We start from the raw sequence: 19,787 nt of genomic DNA on the forward strand, positions 1-19,787 counted from the left end.
AAATACTTCCAGAAACGACTTCCTGACACTTAAATCTATTCTCCATGTTAACAAATTTCTCTTCTTCAGAAACGCTTTCCTTGCCATTGCCAGTCTACATTTTATATCCTCCCTACTTTGACCATCATCAGTTATTTTGCTCGCCAAATAGCAAAACTCCTTTACTACTTTAAGTGTCTCATTTCCTAATCTAATTCCCTCAGCATCACCCGACGTAATTCGACTACATTCCATTATCCTTGTTTTGATTTTGTTGATGTTCATCTTATATCCTCCTTTCAAGACACTGTCCATTCCGTTCAACTGCTCTTCCAAGTCCTTTGCTGTCTCTGACAGAATTACAATGTCATCGGCAAACCTCAAAGTTTTTATTTCTTCTCCATGGATTTTAATACCTTCTCTGAATTTTTCTTTTGTTTCCTTTACTTCTTGCTCAATATACAGATTGAATAACATCGGGGAGAGGCCACAACCCTGCCTCACTCCCTTCCCAACCGCTGCTTCCCTTTCAAGTCCCTCGACTCTTATAACTGCCATCTGGTTTCTGTACAAATTGTAAATAGCCTTTCGATCCCTGTATTTTACTCCTGCCACCTTCAGAATTTGAAAGAGAGTATTCCAGTCAACATTGTCAAAAGTTTCTCTAAGTCTACAAATGCTAGAAATGTAGGTTTGCCTTTCCTTAATCTATTTTCTAAGGTAAGTCGTAGGGCCAGTATTGCCTCACGTGTTCCAACATTTCTGCAGGAATCCAAACTGATCTTCCCCGAGCTCGGCTTCTACCCGTTTTTCCATTCGTCATTAAAGAATTCACGTTAGTATTTTTGCAGCTGTGACTTATTAAACTGATAGTTCGGTAATTTTCATATCTGTCAACCCCTGCTTTCTTTCGGATTGGAATTATTATATTTTTGTTGAAGTCTGAGGGTATTTCGCCTGTCTCATACAACTTGCTCACCAGATGGTAGAGTTTTGTCAGGACTGTCTCTCCCAAGGCCGTCAGTAGTTCCAATGGAATGTTGCCTACTCCTTGTTTCAACTCTGGTCTTTCAGTGCTCTGTCAAACTCTTCACGCAGTATCGTATCTCCCATTTCATCTTCGTCTACATCATCTTCAATTTCCGTTCCCTCTACTATATTCAAATCATTTATACGGATTAAGAACAGCAGAGGGCCTGAAACACTTCCTTGGGAACACCCCTTATACATTTTTTTACTTGACCTGTCAATTACTATGAACTTCAGACCTTTCCAACAGGAAATCATGAATCCAGTTGCCCAACTGCAACAATATTCCATGGGCATACTATTTGATTATGAGCCACTTGTGGGGAAATAGTGACCTTAGCCTTCGAAATATGAAATCTACTTCTCCTGCAGTTCACTTACTTCATGTGAATAAAGAGCCAGTTGTGTTTCACGAGACGGATTCAGAAAGTATCAATGTCGACTGTCAATAGATCATTTTCTTTGAAGCAGTTCATACTGTTTGAATACAGTACAAGTTCGAAAATCCTACTGCAAATCAACATGTGATATGGGCCTGTAATTCAGTAGATTACATCTGTTTCATTTCCTTGGGTACTGGTGTGACCTGTTCAACTTTACTTGGATAGACCTTTCATTGCGCTAGCTGTTCTGTACGATTGCTAAAATACTTAACTGTTACATCAGCGTACTCGAAGTAACCTAGTTTGTTTAAATTTGTACTGGACACCTTGCCTTTATTAAGACAACTGCCGCAAGCGTAGTGATGATCATTTTACGACCAAACCTAGCTACAGTGCTAGAGACTGCTGTGGCTGCCAGCAAATACGTTCTGCTGTTGCCACCAGTGACAGCAGACATGATGGTTGATTTAAGTTATTTATGTTGCAAGTTTTTTTACACTTTGAATTCGCTGTAATATTTACTGTGGCGTCTGGTGAAGGGATTCTGGGAAACCACATTTCGTAACTGTTTTAGTGGCATTGCTTTTGCACAGATAAGGCATGGAATGTGTATTGCCACTGGTATACTTACATATGAGCAAAACTACTTTGGATTTTCTGCCGCATTGAGACAACTTCATTGTGGAACCTGTCAACAGCATTTCACACTGAAACCCACAGTAAATTTTGAGTTTCTGTAAAATGTTCCCTTTCTCATGGTGTCCCCCCTTGTGAATATGCTCTACTTCCCTGTTACAGCAAAAGCGTCCTGAAATTCCCTACAGAAACTGACTGGACTTCTATTTGGCTGGGGACCTTAGTTTTAACAAATCACCAATAGTAATAATTACTGCATCATTTCTCTTGCCAGTGTTACAGCGGAATAGTAGCCATATTCCTCAACTTTCTTTTGATAAGGAACATTTGAATATAAACTCAACATTTACCTTCATTCTGGTATCTATTCTGGAAGAAAGAAAGCTGTTTTAACACCCTGCTTACTATATTTTGTTTGCTGCCTTGTGTAGTTTCTGCACTGCTAAGCTTTCTAATTAGGCCCTTCTTAAATATATTTCAAGAGCAGTGAAGTGATAACATATCTCTACAACATGTAGCAAAGTTTTCAGGCAACCAAGAATGTTTCAATTAATATCTGCCTACTTCTGTTTATAGACTAAATGAAACTTAACTCTTGTCAGTTTTGTTGAACATATAGTAGTGTTTCCTTCCCACAACTTTTTGTGCTACATTTTTCAAATGACAAATAGGAATTTGAAAGGGCAGTAAAAGAAATTGCACTATGAAAAACATGTCAATATATTCAAAGACATAAAGAACTATTATACATTAACATCTCATGTACTAAAACACTACAACATCCATATTCAACAGTAAATCTGAATGTAGCACATCGTAGTAAGGACAAGACTAAGCCAATGAGAGGGACAAAAGGCTTTAATTTACTCTTGTGGAAGTCACTGGTTTACGAGATATAAAAAAAGCACAAAAGATGAAAGCAACTGAGTATTTAAGCGTCAAAACTCACCCCTGACAAATTATAAAATGTTGAAACTACATCTGCACAAAAAAATTACATTTGCTTTCCAGTTTCATTAATGCCTAAATACATAACAAAGTCAGGAAACTTTCTATAAACAAAGGCATAAAAACTAAATAGTTTGGACAAATTCCAAAATTAGTCTAAAACACCAAATGTTTAATGTAACAGAAATAATTAAAGTAACTCACACTCTTATCACAGAATTACCTTTTCCCATCATATGCATTCTCATTAAACACAATGTGCTCATATCAGGCTGCTGCAAAGCCCACTTATAAAACTAAATGCACAATATTCCACTTATATTCACACAATCATAATACTCTTTTTGCTTCTTAGACATCAGTTTAAAAAAGAAACTAAAAAGGCAACACTAGAAATAAATACATCTGGGGGATTCCCCACGTTAATAACTCTGGCACGCCACAGCTACCCACTTTGTATGAACCTCCTGGATATTAAGTCAGCCAGTTTTAACATCCACCTGGCTCTTCCTCCCCAACTAGTAAGATACAACTGGGCCAAACCTGAGTGGGGAGAGGGAGACAAGGCTGCCATTTCAATCGCAAATGTTTAAGCAGTCTTTCTTTCTGTTAAATGGCACTGGAGAACTGTCCAACAGGCCAGACAGTGTCTTCTTTAATAATGTGATTAGCACTTGACTGAGAAATGTATACCATTTCTATGTTCCATTGTAACATTTCAACTGCAATACCTCTGCAGAAAGCCTAAGTCTATTTCTCACATGGTGACAAACATTGTAATGAATTTCCTCAGAGGAAAATGAGCCTTTCATCACATTTCCTGCAGTAAAATTACGTTTGTGAGCAATAAATCTCAAGGCTGATATTACAAACTGAAGGAAGAATGTACTGAGTTGTTTTCACTGATTTAGGTGAATCAGTGGATCACACAACTAAGACATCTACCAGTGAAGTCAGTGGTCATTACACAGCCAACACCACCTTACAGTGTCATGAACAGAGAGTTGTTTCTGTAGTAGATGATACAACAATTTTATGAAGTACTCCATGTACATTAAAAAATCTATCAATGCTAAGACAATGAAAAACCTGATTTCCAACACATTTTTCCCCACAACAAAACATTACCAAACCAAAGAAAGAAATGATAGCTTATTGCAATACTTAACTCACCAATCTAAATTCATTGTGGATTTTAACAGGGCCTTCAAAATTATTGTATCTTCTGCATGTAACAGCAGGTTTGGTGCACAAATATTGAGCTCTGTTAAGAGAATAACAGTGCATTCTTTGGAAATTGTTTTAGAAATTAGAGTTCCAATTTAAATGTTACTCTATGACCAAAAACACTTGTCTTTGTAATTGATATGTAACAGTACTATGACAAATAATCAACTCATAGTGGACAAAAAATTCTTAGTTTACTACAGCTTTTGCAACTATAGATCATCTGCCCTAGTTACTCGAAATGTATCAACAGATGCTGCTGTTAAGATTGAATCCAAATATAAGAAAACAGTGATTGTAATGTGATTTATGTTACAACAGAGTATAGCACAGGGACCATGTCATGAAACTGTGACAGCAGTTTAACCACTCTGACAGCAGCCAACTGTGAAATTTTGCTTTGTGACATGTGGATATCAATTCAAGTAGGTGCAATATAAAATGGAAGTCTAACCTGACACGTCACCACCTAGAACAACCACAACTGCACCAAGATATTCACTGCCACAGTTTCAGAGTGTTTAGTGTCTAAAAACAAAGAAAATCCAAAATACTGTTGCAATATTACCAGCAAGTAAATCAGCAATGGCTTGAGTGATAACTGTTTGCTAAAATCAGATTAACAGAATTGCCCTCAAAACATGTGGCAGTAGATTATTTTCATTTGAAGTAGAAAATTCTCTATTCACAAAGGTCCCAGAGCAAGTGAATGTTCACAGCAGCTTGATATTACACTAAGAAGCCATCTCAAACTGCTTCAAACAGCTTTACAGTAACTGACCATTTCAAAATTGGACAAGCATCTTACATTACAAAGAATTCTTTACTTTTAATTAATTTCTCAAGATCAGAGTAACAACTCAGAATACACAGAAAATACTAGATATACAATTTACTCACAGAAACATTTATTATAATCAATGCTGCACCATGAAATAAATCACAAACATTAACAATTGACATTTAGGAACAACTGTAAGCAACACTTTGCTGACCTTTCAAGGCTGCTTTTTGCAAAATCAATACTGATCTGAATTTCACAGTTATAAAGAAAAAATATATATGCATGATCTTAGCAACTTAAATTGTAATTCAGATCATAATAAAATTCTTCAACAGCAGCATAAGGATTCATATGATTACTTCTTGCTGCCATTTCAAGATGGAAATTAAATAAATGCATCAAACCAAGGAACCAGTGATGGTTACCACCTGAGATGCCAACTTGTCACCCTCATAGGTGAGGCTTTTGTTGGCTTCAGCAACTCTCATAATCACTGCGTACAAATTTATCACCTCAAGAAATTTTATTTCGCCACCACATGTAAACAAGATTTACTCTAATAGCTGCAATGCTTTCACAGAAGCAAAGCAATATTAGACACAAAGCAGCTTTAATTATATTTAAACTCCATAATTTTAAACAGTATTCTACAAATATTAGAGAGCATTGAGAAGCTGTGATTATAAATGGTGGGAAATTTTGAAATTCACAGGCATTTTTACACTGCTGAATGGAACTGTTATAAAAACTACCATGCAAGGAAATTTGACTACCACCTACAGAAAAACTTAACAAATGCAGAAGGTATGTTATGTTATTAAATCTACAGCTACAGTGACAAATAAAAAGGGCAGGCAACTGCCCAAGAAGGCACCGAGCAACAACTGAAAGGAACTCAGCTGAGCTTCGGGCCTCCAGGGACCCTCAGCTTGGGAATTTAGAGTAGAATGCGTAAATCAGATCGTAGTTCTTGAAGCGGCAGTACTGAACATCATGACGAAGCCAGTCTCCGAACGATGTCTGTCTTTCCAATTCTTTAGGGGAAGCTGCTGCAGCAGAGGCCTAAAAATAAAAACTGGATAAGTTAAGTTTTTACAGAGGTTGTAATACACTGTTGGTATTTACTATGCAATGACTTTTACCTTATTGGCAAATACTGTTATCACAAATTTTCCAGGCTGGAATGTTTCCAGTACCCTTGAGATCACTTCCTTGTATGAGGATTGTGGCACATTGCTTTCAAAACTCACATATGAGAATTCTGGTTCAGGTGTTATATGAATGGTCATGTAACATCCCTGGAAACAGTAAAATGTGTCAAACATCTTAGGCAGTATTAAAGCTTATCACTTTTAGAAAACACTGATGTCTAACTAAATTCCTCAGAATGAAATACAAGCATGAAATTGAGTAGTAAGTCCATGAAACATTTCAAAAAGAAGCACATATAAATGGTAAAAAACAACGTGACAAATGAAAGCACGTGAAAGATTCTCAAAGTTCCCCACATCATTTGTCCATACCAGATCTAGCAATCAGAAGTGACAGCAAGGACAGCTGCTGTGATGTGGTGTCGCAAGTCTTTTGGGGTTCTGTGGTAGAGGTAGAATGAACACTATGATGTACTTCACAAGCAAAAATCACAAGGCATCAAGTCCGTTCACCATGGTGGACACACTTATAGACCAGATCAGCGGCATATTCAGAGATGTGGCAACATCTAATTCAAGTAATTTCCGACATGAATGTTCAATTCTGCACTAGCTTGATAGGAACACTTCATGGGATTTCACAATAAAACATCCATTTTCTTTCCTTATACGCCTGGCCTGTCAATGGTTTTCACTGCACAAATATCCACTAACTTCTTTTACCACTTCATTATGTTACAGTAAATTGGTGGTGTGTTGTGAAATGAAACACACTGAACTCTCACGCTACCAATTCACAAAAACCAATTCTACAACACAAATTGCTTTCTCTGCATGGTTTGCAGACATTTTCAACAACTACAGTTAATAATGTCCTTATTGGCTGTTCTACAAACTGACTAACTGGGTCCACATAAAAAAGTGTTCTCATGTACTGAAGCATTTTTTTACATTCAGCTATTTACCTATACTTTTTAAGATATTTCATGGACTTCACAATTACCCTTTACACCTGCCTACACACTCACAGCATACAGAGTGAAACATAAGGTTACCTGAACATTTAATTTTTTTCATGATTTCTCATACAGTATAAGGGAGAAGAAAAAAAAAATTCTCAATGATTTTGTTAGAAGTAATGCCACACACCACAATAAAAGAAATTGGTATGAGAGAAAGCAAGATTTTCTTGCCTCTATTTGCTTTGCTTTTACTAGCATTACAGCATGTTTTCCTCCTCAGACTTGTTTCTTCTCGATCAAAGGCTGCACGATTTATCTCTGAACTGCCCTATTTGCTCCAATCCTCTACTGCCCACCAAATGCACATCTGGCTCCAAATACTAGCAATGATTTCTTTCTTCACGACTATGTATACTCCACTCAGTAAGCTGAAGTTCACCTGTCATAATACACACATCAAAAAAGTTTTGCATCACCCCAGTTCCCAGAACTCTGAAGACAGACATTGACTGTGGATATTGTATCACAGACACAGTGCCTTTGACTGGCCAGAGGTGTCACTCAACCAAAAATGTAAACAATAATGCATCAGCAGCACCTTTTAGATGGAGGGCGTCTGACAGCTGATCAGTTCCAGACATTCCACCAGGAAGGAGGTACACGGCTCGTGTAGTCTGTAGTTCAACCATGCCTAGACGGTCAATACCACGGTTCGATTGCGTTCGCATGTTACTTTGTGCAGGAAGGGCTCTCCACAAGGAAAGAGTCCAGGCATCTGATTGAAATCAAAGTGATGTTGTTCAGATATGGAGAAGATACAGAGAGACAGGAACTGTCAATAACATGCCTCACTCGGGCCACACAAGGGCTACTACTGCAGTGGATGACCGCTATCTACGGATTATGGCTCAGAGGAACCCTGACAGCAAAACAACATGCTGAATGGACCACTCAGGATTGGCATCGCATTCTCTTCACTGATGAGTGTCACATATGCCTTCAACCAGACAATCGTCGAGATTGAAAAGTGCTGCTTATGGACGATGTGACCCACCAATCACTCTGTCGGATCTACGCTGAATCACTCAAACTGGACCAACAGTACTTTGATGAACTTGTGGATAGTATACCATGATGAATACAGGTATGAGTCAATGCAAGAGGACGTGCTACTGGGTATTAGAGGTACTGGTGTTTACAGCAGTCTGGACCACCACCTCTGAAGGTCTCACTGTGTGATGGTACAACATGCAATATGTGGTTTTCATGAGCAATAGAAAGGGTGGAAATGATGTGTATGTTGATCTCTATTCCAATTTTCTGTACAGGTTACAGAACTCTCGGTACCGATGTGACGCAAAACATTTTTTGATGTGTGTATGACTGGTTTCATTTTTGAGCTTTTTCCCCTACCCTATAGGAATTTCCATTGCATCTGATCTCCTCCATCATTTTTTGGTGGAATCAAGGACATTAGATACATATTCCAACCTATATCTGTCTTTAAAAGATCATAGTAAGTACCATACTCTCTTTCCTCAGTTATTACAATAACCAGCCAAGTTTTACGAGTATACAAGAAGAGTAACATTCTAATGCATACTCGAGATGATACGTGGTGACATTGAAAACCAAGATTACAAACAATGTGTACTACCTCAAATAAGCAAAACAGACATATGCAAACTGACCAATTCAATTAAACTTATTTTGCATCCTGTTATCATAAACAATGGTATATGGTTTGTCATACATCTTATTACACAGATAGCAGCACAGTCATTAAGCATACAACTGAAAATTTTAGAATTGACACACACCTTAGGTACCAAAAAGGCAAAAAATGTATGGTACAAGACATTTGTATACCACCTTATATAATAAAATCACCATCCTACTGGCATAAAAACACAGCAGTAATTCATAGACTGCTAATGGCCACCTACAACAACAAAAGCCTGACCCACTACAGTAACCTTGAGCATCAGAATTGACATAAACCACCTTTTTCACTCAACACTTAATTTTTGACGTTATAGGCTTAAAATTTGATACAGCTTTTGCCTGCACAACATGTTTTACGTACACCCTTGGGGGTAAAATGGCTAGATAACCACAGAGCACTTTCAATATACAGTAACATTCAATTAATTATTATTAAATGTTTGAGCTTTTCACAACTTTTTGTCTGTAATAAAGAGGTGATTTCAGACCGTGGATTCTGAGCATATCCTTGTTCTTAAATTTGTCATCCTCAGGATGGCACTAACCACTTACGTATACTGAACTCAAAAAAATTTCTGACACTCCATGTTTTGCATGTGGGAATGTCCGCTGATTTGAACAAAGAAAACAAACCAATTTGAATTTCATTAATTGTTGTCTGAAGTCTGTATGTGCAGGTGATAAGATCGGTTGTACTGAGATCAAAGATGCTCTAACATACTTCTTTGAAAAGCTCTGCTGTCTTCAGCTAATGTCTGTCAGCAGGACCCCCTAAGTCAGTGCCACTGTGACCACAGCCTCAGTGGGCCTACAGAATTTGCTTTTGATAATTGCCAGGACTTCTATAAACATGTGTGATTACTGTGATGGAGAGTTAAACCTTTTATGTACTGTAACACTAATCAAGCTGCTTATTGTCAATCTTTGTAGCATAGTAGTTTTTTACCTGTTTTATGAGCTGGGGCCTTCTTTTCTACAAAATGAATTTAATTTATTGAGCAACCAGTGAATGTAAGCAGGTTTGTACTCTAGAGGCACAGAATCAAAAATAATGCATTTTTAAACTTTTCTCCCATCCCCCTATCAGGCTATAGGTGTAATTTGTTTTTCAGTTATTTATTTAAAAGTGTAATATTGTAGCAAAGTGGCAACAAGATGACTTACAGTTAAAATGATACCAATTTTTCAAATGCCTGCAATCTCTGGAGTATCTTCATTTAACAAATAATGTTTACACTACCACATGCTTTCCTCCTTGCAACAACAGGAAGAAATATGAAAAAAGTGGGACTACCATATGTTGTAAAAACTAAAATAGACAACTACAACTGCATTTCACTGTAACAAAACATATATCCACTTATCTCCAGATACACACAGCTGTAGCCCTTCAGCGCAATGACACACTAGCAAATGCTTCGAACATTACTAGATCAACACAAGTGGTTGCCACTTGAAAACCTATGTATTTTAGTTCTGCTTTTGGCATTCATCCATGCTTGCTTCATTGTCAACTAATTTCTATGCACAAAACCTATCACACATTCAAACAGAAGGTATTACAAAAACACAAACAGCACTGATCATTTCCATTACCCCTGTGATAATGCAACACTTCAAAAGCTAATCTATCTTATCTGAATTCTATACCAGGAACAAAATTTTAGATTTTTTCTGAAACATTACAGACAAATTAACAGTAGAAAGACAACATAGTGCATCAGGCTCCAAGTACCCTATACCATCCTGAAATTTTCTTATGGATAGGATAATTAGACTGACAACTGTGACAATGTTGAAGACTTCAACTGCTATACTCTTCCTTCAAACCACTTTCGAGAATCATGAAAAATTAATATCATGACCAGAAACTGATGACTTATTCATGAGAAGGAATGCCAACAAGTAATCTCCCTTTGTGACCAAATCCTGACTTACTGACCTGATTAACACAAAACAAGAAGAAAGCTTATAACACAAATCACATCGACATTGAGTTTTTACGACCACTTCCTACACTGGCCCATATCTGCACTGATTGTGCAGCATAAAATCTTCCTGGCCTGCTTCTAGTACAGATTTTAATATGAAAGACAGGCGTCAGTTCATGCAAGACACACTAAGACATCTATAAATAATGCCAATCCACTAAGTTTCTGTTGATATACTTACAGCAGCTAGTTCTGGACCCGCCTACGAACAGATGAGAAAGTATATCAGATTCAGTGCTCAGTCTACACACTAATTTCAACTGTCAATCTCTTAGATTATGAGTAAAGTAATAATGAGTAATTCAGTCTGCCAGAAAGCAATGGTAGACATGTGGGAATGTTAAGAGGAGTTTCACACAGGAAAGGAATGAACATCAAGTGGTAGAGGATGGGCAGACAACACACAAGCTTAATTATAAATATGAATGTTCTTAAAGCTGTATACATGAATGAAGTTAGCCATAATGACAAGAAAGAAGCAATGAACTGAGCTGAGATACAAAATAATCAATGGTTATCTCTTGCTTGTTACCATTTCCACGTGGTTTTTTCCCCACTTTAAAAACCTTAGATCTGCGACGGTACTGGTTCAACCTCCACACATTGTCAGTTCACTTTTAAGAGAGCGAACCTGCTACCTTAACTTGTCTCTTCAGCATACTTTCAATATGCAACAACTACACAGCACAGCACCAGTGCACAGGATTGTGCAAAAGCTGGCAATTCTGCTAAACTGCATAATCAAAGCTCTTCACTTTATCAAATATTTGAACAACACAATGCTTAAATACAGGTCAATTCAAAATGAATACATCAATAAAAACCGATGTAACTATTTACTGCATAGTGATACACAGATAAGAATTACAGATAATGTAAAGGGCTGTTTTGATCAGTAGCTGCCACATGCTACAGCAATGCTGTAAGTGATGGAAGAAGAATTCATTTTGTGTTTAGTGATAGGGCTACCTTCCACATAAGTGGTATGATTAACCAGTACAATATCTGAATATAAAGGTACAGAAAAGCATTTGAGTATAACTGAAAATCAGTGTGACTCACTGAAAGGTAACATGTTACAAGTGATGCTGGCATACAAATTGTATGCACCATTATTCTTCAATTACCAAAGTGTTTTCAACAAACATTTACCCGAACATGCTTAATTAACCTAAGATGTCACACCTTGATATAGATTTAACTGATTAAGCCTTTCCGCAGAACAGGGCACCCCTACACAGAAGTAGCACACAAATCAACATCTCCCAAATTGTTGACCTGGTCAAATCAACATCTCCCAAATTGTTGACCTGGTCATACTGGAATCACAGCTCTTGGCTAGTCAGAACTTTTTCACCTGACACCCATGCATTTATTTTTGGGGATAATGTGGAAGAACTTTTATATGTGCCTGCCTTGCCAAACACAATTCCAGAAATGAAAATGTTTCAGAAAGTATTGGATGAAGTGGATTATCATGGATGAAGTGGATTATCAATTAGGTACTGTCCATGTGACCAAGGGCAGTTGTATAGCACCTATCTATTATGTTGACAATTTTTGAACTTCCTTTACATTATCGGCGTATCATTATGCACTAGACAGTTACAGCCATTTATAGTCCATATATTCTTTTTGTATTTCCCTATATGACTGTGTCAATTATGGTATCCACTCAAAAGAGGAGATAAAAAATTAAAAAAAATAATTCCCTGAGAACTCTAGGTGTGAGGAGGAAGATGGCATCAAGAAGCTACTGCTAATTTAATTTTGAGCAGGAGAAGGCGTGGCGGAGGGGGGGGTATACTACTACAATGATTTTTCTTTCCTCTCAGCTGAGTGTATACCAGCCATCCCAAAGTAGCAGTTTAACCGCAGGTTATTAACATCAATACTTTATACGGAGTAATATTCATGTACTTTAAAATTTGTGATTTATAAAGTACAAAATTTAATTTCAATGCCGGAAGTTAAAAGCACAGAATTCCCTGAGATTTTACACCATCCCATTGCACAATGATTTCCTGACACTGATTTTGAAGCACCTACTTTTAAAATTTGTCACACAGTTTTGAGTGCTGCACAGAAAATTTAAAAAATCCTCGTGACAGTAATTGGCAGCTGGTCCCAAGAACGCTGTACAAAATCATCTAAAAACTGTAAATGCTCACCATTACACAGATTTGTGTATCTGCTGAATTTCAGGACATCACTATTATTTGTTTCCAGCACGAAGCACCTAGCACTCAATACGTGACTACAATGAAATACCACATTTGGCAATGTTTGCATTACATGCAGGTATTTATACCTCTTTGCTACCACACTTTTTTCAACTACCATCACATCTCAGCAGTTTTATCTACACTTGTGTATTCCCCTAATGAAACAAGCTCTGTGCTGTACAGACAGAGAACACACTTATTCAGGTTGCACTCATGCTACTGCTACCTATTCATTTAACTATTGGTTTGAAGCTAGAGTCAAGTACAATGTTGACCACCACAATCCAGAATATAAGATGCAGTACATGGACAATGAACCCATAATTACTAATTAACCACATCTGATGTTTTATAGTACCTCAGCTATTCAGTGTCTTCAAAACTCCTCTCATGCATGCAAGTTTAAGCATGAAAAGTGCATAAAACCACTCACCATTTAGAATTTTTTAAAAGGATCAACTTTTTACCTACAAAACCTTTCCGCATCCATGAATTTTAATCATGCTTCTGCTAACAGCTTCTAACCTCATCTCATAGCGCTCCATGAACTCATTTCCTGAAACTACTCTGAATATGTTATGAAAGTAGGACTCCAAACGAATAATGAAGTACATTAGAGTTATAAGTAACTCTAAAATTACAATTTAGTATCCATGTGCCTATATTATGGTCACATGTGCTATCAGTACACTAAACACACCACAAAGTCTTTTGTGGGATCATATTATACATTCCAAATGGCTGATTTTTACCTTAAATTTCTGCTTCGCAGGTGTCAGCCCATAAGTCTCTATCCCTGAAACAAGGAACTTCTAATTCATAACTCTCCCAGAATATTGTTCATTATTACCTCTTGCATAAAAATATTTCTGCAAGTGGAGCTGGTATTTAAAAAATCCTGTCAATATTAAGGCTGTGATTGATGCAATTTTTTTTTTATTCAAAGAAACACACTGACTATAAAGAATTTACCTTTAGCTGTACTCCAACTTGTCAGAACTAACTTCTAATTATGCTAAATATTTTCTTTAATGCATGCTTACAAAAATATTATGGCATAATACTTACTTTCTTTGAAATGCCATTCATGGAATAACCACAAGGCTCAAAGAGAAAATCATCTATCACCATATTTGGAATCAATTTGTCAATTCCAGATTTCTGCAAAAATTAGAAACAAAATATTAAACAGTTTTACAAGCAGTTTTAAATTACACTCTATTGCTGTGACAAGACCTCTTTCTTCTCTGGCATCATATTGCAAAATTTGCTTTTTTCCCTACCTATGTACTAAAACAATCAGTTGTGAACTGGACCTGCCCTTCATGCACGTAAATGTCAAAAGGTTTCTGTTTTTCCAACCATGATTGGGATAAAGCTAACTTCATACCTGGGTAGCCTCTGCAGCAGAAGATGACTCCTCCCGCGTGAAAATATTCATGATATCTGGATCCAGATCTGACATAAGGATTTCTAGGGTCTGGTCAGGTTCCTGTATACCCCTGCGAGTTTTGTTTCCTTCTCCCAGTGGATTTAAGGTATACAAATACCAGCAGTCTTCTATCATGTTCCCCATGCAATAGGCAGCACCATCTGTGTAAATAAGTACATTTTTCATTACTATAGCTCAAGATTTGACAGCTTAAGAAATTTTGCCATTTCTAAAAATCAATTTTATCACAATTTATAACTTAATTTTTTAAATTTGAACATGATTCTCTGCATACCTTTGAAAAAGGAGTTCAAAACAGCAACCTCTTGTTCAAAAGCCTTATGTGGACTCAACTGCAGATCAGGTCTCTTGAAATTTTTCCGAGAGTAGAACACATCCTATGACAAAATGTTACACCGTTATTAAAATTTGAAATAAACAGTGTTTTGCAACCAGTTATAACAAACTGAATTAATTTACAGCTATTAAATTCTTCATATATGATTAACAGTTAACTATGAAGTGAAGGTTACTTACTTCCACTTCATTAAATCCAGCATACTGTTCAACCAACATCAAAAGTGGCTTCAAGCACAGTAGTGGTGTGGTAGTCCCACATGTTTTCAGAATAAACCGGCGATTTGTTATGAACATGCTGCTTTCACTAAAAAGGGATTAAAAAATATTGCCATGATTTATTTCATTCAAGAAAATAATTTTATACATATAGATCTACTGGGAAGGCACTCTTACCTCAGTACATATGCATCTACATGCTCATTCCGGACAAAGCTTATCACCTCACAGCGAACAATTTTTAGCAGTGATTCCCATTTACTCCTGAAAGACAAAAGAGGCTTACTTTTTGCAGTTAATGAGCCTTAGGTAAGAAAATATTTGAATTAAAACTGTGTACAACTTTAATCTGGCAATGCTCTACCAAAGGTGACAATCTCAAATCAGTCTACACTATCACAATTTGAAGACATATCCAGTATTCTGCAACATGCTTCATCCCATTAAAGACATCTTACTGACATTTCCAACAAAAGCTATTTGAACAACAATGGAAAGAGTCGCAACCCCCCGCCTCCTTTACATTTTTTCATAGCTGATGCGGACACGTACACACACACAAGAAATATTGCCAGATGAGTTGCCTATTATGTATTCAATATTATTCCGAATTTGTCCAGCAGCTTTCCTTATTTATGATTTAATGTGTTAAATATAGAGTGTAAGACATCAGGCTACACTATCGATTAGTCTCCATAAGCATAATTCTAGGGTGTATGTGTGTACGACGCGCACTATCAAACTCATGCTTGTACAACACTATTTTTCTCCTTTACTATTTCCAAGATAAAATAATGAACTTTGAATATCCTGCAAAACTTAACTGAGATCTACTTATCCACTTTAGCCATGTCTAAGGATTTCCCTGAGCAGGTAGGTAATGAAACTTCCTGGCAGATTAAAACTTGTGCCGGACCGAGACTCGAACTTGGGACCTTTGCCTAACACGGGCGAGTACTCTACCAACTGAGCTTTCCAAGCATGACTCACTTTACTTCTGCCAGTACCTCATCTCCTACCTTCCGGACTTTACAGAAGCTCTCCTGAGAACCTTGCTGAACTAGCACTGCTGAAAGAAAGGATATTGCAGAGACATGGCTTAGCCACAGCTTGGGGGATGGTTCCACTGAGATTTTCACTCTGCAGCAGAGAGTGTGCTGACATGGAAGTTCCTGGCAGATTAGAACTGTGTGCCTTTGCAAAGGTCCTGAGTTCGAGTCTCCGCCCGGCACACAGTTTTAATCTGCAAGAAAGTTTCAAATCAGCGCATGCTCTGCTGCAGAGTAAAAATCTCATGCAGGTAGGTAATGTTAACTTTCCCAAAGACACTACCTATAGCTATTTCCTCTCTCAGAGTGTAATACTGTGGTATGGAAGAGAGATACAATTCAAAAATCATCAATGTAATGGCTAAAGTTGTACCCCACCCACCATATACAAGTATTCTCTAATGTGCTTGAGCATTTGCTCACAAGTTTATTTTCAATTACTCACCGACTAGCAGAAAAATAACTACCAAAAGTTACTTCCAGATATACACTTGATACATTTTTCTTTATGTGCATCACCGAATAAATTGTTCCGTTTGCTAACTCTTGACAACCGATTCATTTTCTTTCATTATTAATCAGTACTGAAGATCAAGATCTGCTACTTACTTACCTTTTTCTCTGCATTATATCTTTGTCTTGTGGTTGGTTAATACCTTCATGATACTTGAGGACCAAAGTGTCAGATCAACAGACAATACCGTTACTCACACAATACATCTTTATGGTACGAGTCTAAATGTTATGATAAACTAATAAAGGAAAGTAAGAAATCCTTAGCATACACTGACATACACTTTAGACAGAAAATAGTCTACTAAAAAGAGTGTAAAAACAGGATAACTAGTGCAGACCAGTTCCAATGAAGCATCACTGACTTGAAAACTAGCACTACTTGGGATCTGACCATTTTATTTAAAATTAGCACAGTTCACATTACACCAGGAGCTTATGAGTGAGCCTGCTACTGCAATGAATCACAACTTATAGTTAAAATGCATTACTGAATGACATGAAATGGGGAGCAACAGCTGTGACTCATTTACTGAGGGGGTTGCACAATACCTGTCTCTTCATTGAGGGCTAAATAACTGCAACAAGTTGCCAGTTTAGTTCCGAGTAGTAATTGATCCGAATCCTAGGAAAAACGGCCATTTTCTCTTAGTTTAGTTCAGTGCATCAATGATTCAATGCAACACTGAAGTTCCTGTGTAATGATACCTTTAGCTGAAACTGTACAACAAATGGATGCATGAAAGTCATACCTGACTTACTATAAGCTGCATACCACTGAGATATCAACCAGTTGTTCCATTAAAACATGGCACGTAACTTTATCGAACTACAGTCGTTTTAAGTATTTGTAGTACAATTTACGCGCTTTTTTATTTTTTAAAGCACAAATCGTGCTCTCATTACCGGCACTTGGGTGCAACTCGCTGTTCTATTCTTGAAACGTGACAAAACTGACGTGGGCGAAGGCTCAGAAGCGAGTTACCTTGTATCGCGCATCGGTCTAAATGTATATATTTTTTTGGAGTGATTTACTGTAGTGTGCCGCGCTCTTCTTTTAACCGAGAGTACTCCCAGCTCCTGACATCGCTTACAAGTTTCTACAGTCCTTTTCGAGAAAGGGAAAGTTCGCAAGAAAGCAAAAAATACGGTGTGTGTGTAACCTACAAATAAAAACCGTTTCATATATTCTATCGAAGTTCAAACAAGAAAGAAACATTTGGACTAGACACTTTTTCTGCAAATACAAATTACAGATCCTATCACAATACACATCTCTGGCCAACTTTCTTTCTTTTCTTCCAGTCTTCACATCAGTTTTGTGACCTGACTCTTAATACTGCAAAGCACACTTCAAATGTAAGTTGCCTTGTGGAAGATCCTAAACCACATAAATCCAAGAGGCCTCCGTAAGCAGCGCAATAAACACCATAATAAAATGAACACAAAACTGTTTCAAAGTAAAATTTCGGAATAATTCTGACCATATAATTTACTTTGTACACGTAATTAAAAAATTCACCATATGCCGGAAAATAAACCGGTACCTGAACGAATTAAAGATTAGTTGACTTTTTTATGTTTACAGATACGCCGCCGTTAAATCCACAATGATGTTTTCAATAACAATCTTTTTCTGATCAAAAAACACAATTCAAATTTTCAATTCTCGCAAAATTTGTGAAGCTTGCAAGGTGCATGAACCACCATTTTAGTTTTTCCCTGCAGCCAAGAATCGGTCCTTACACATATATTTTTACCTGGAGATTTTCCGCAGATCACACTGTTTCACAGCGCCATCGGTCCGCGTAAACCAAATCTCCAACAACTTTTCAACACCTTCAAAATATTGAACACCACTACTACCACCAACATCAGCCATCCTCACACCACAGAGGACTACCCTGAAATGACTATTTCCTTCCCCGTTTAGCTGCTACTATACCTGCGCGGACCTGCTGCGCCTTGTAACTGGATTGATCATGCACACAGCAAAGACAGAATGCCAACATTTGAAAATCAAACTTCTCAAACATCGGGAAATTTTGTGGAAGTACTAAAAATTGCGGTTTCCTTGAAAACTTAATCGAAAATAATTACCTTTCGTCGACTCTGCTATCCAAATTATATCTCAATAGCAAATGTAGCTGAAGTCCGCAACAAAACTATATGCGCTGCTTTTAGACCGCCTGGACAAAAAGACAACACCTGAAGACATTATGAGAGGAAAAGGCATCGCGGGCGCAAGGGAATACGCGGATTTAAGCGCCACAGGAAGATAAAAATGCTTCAGAAGGGCAGCCAGGGAAGACGCCATGAATGGCATTGTGAAAGAAGAATTATAGGCGGAGAAAGTAATCTTCCCTCCCTTTCTTTTTCACAACTGACTATCGTCAAAAGCAGAATGATGTCGAAATCACACTACGGAACATAAAAGGCTTAAAATCCCTACTCAGTATTTTATCAAATGAAACAATGCTCAGCTGTAATTTTCCGTTTTTCTGAGGAATCTTTTTCAAGAACCCTGGAATACAAAAGGCTTCTACGCAATACATGCATTGATTAAATGTGGGACGAAAGGGAGACCTTCAGGAGGAGTGATACGTTACTACAACCAAGCCGTAGGTCAAGCAAAACACGAAGAGATAGGCGAAAGCAAGGTGTTAGTGCAGGTAAGCAACTTGCAAATCATAGGAATCTATATAAGACCCCCAAGTTAAGAAAAAAAGTGGTAGAAAGCATCGTGACTATCATGACTTCATGGGACCAGACTGACCCAGAGATCCCAACCCTGCTGGCAGGGTATCTAAACTGCCAAAAAGACAGGCTGGACAGCAAACGACAGAGTCTTATAGAGCTTAAGTTTCCTTTATGTCACATCTTTGGTCAAAAATGTTTTATGTGATCAGACTACCACTTTCGGTCTATAATGACCATCTTCAGATCTGTTTTACGAAAACTATGGCTCCAGTCTATTAGGACATTGTTTTATAAAACAGATCTGAAGATGGTCGTTATAGACCGAAACCGGTTATGTAATGACATAAAAAATGTGTGACCATAGACGTGAAGAAAATAAAATTTATTCTACTTTTGAGTCACTGTTCAATTCGCAACCATGTTGCAGTTTGTGAAACTTATAGAGCTTCACCCACATCAACGAACCTCTGAATAAAA

General features: G+C 37.4%; 1 protein-coding gene across 2 annotated transcripts; it reads right to left on the bottom strand.

Annotated features, from left to right (window-relative positions):
• Positions 1-2,729: 2,729 nt before the first annotated feature.
• Positions 2,730-18,564, bottom strand: LOC126458202 (S-adenosylmethionine decarboxylase proenzyme). 2 transcript variants are annotated; one of them, XM_050095094.1, is made up of 9 exons: positions 18,371-18,564; positions 15,226-15,312; positions 15,010-15,136; positions 14,768-14,870; positions 14,431-14,633; positions 14,109-14,201; positions 10,997-11,017; positions 6,129-6,284; positions 2,730-6,048 (listed from the first exon to the last, which is right to left on the bottom strand). In XM_050095094.1, exons 1-9 carry the CDS (start codon positions 18,490-18,492, stop codon positions 5,911-5,913), a joined length of 1,050 nt encoding a protein of 349 aa, XP_049951051.1. In that variant the 5' UTR covers positions 18,493-18,564; the 3' UTR covers positions 2,730-5,910. The 2 variants fall into 2 exon arrangements, with proteins under 2 accessions (XP_049951051.1, XP_049951053.1); XM_050095096.1 differs by lacking the exon at positions 10,997-11,017.
• Positions 18,565-19,787: the final 1,223 nt, after the last annotated feature.

Source organism: Schistocerca serialis, chromosome 2, assembly GCF_023864345.2.
Source record: "Schistocerca serialis cubense isolate TAMUIC-IGC-003099 chromosome 2, iqSchSeri2.2, whole genome shotgun sequence".
Lineage (NCBI taxonomy): Eukaryota > Metazoa > Arthropoda > Insecta > Orthoptera > Acrididae > Schistocerca > Schistocerca serialis.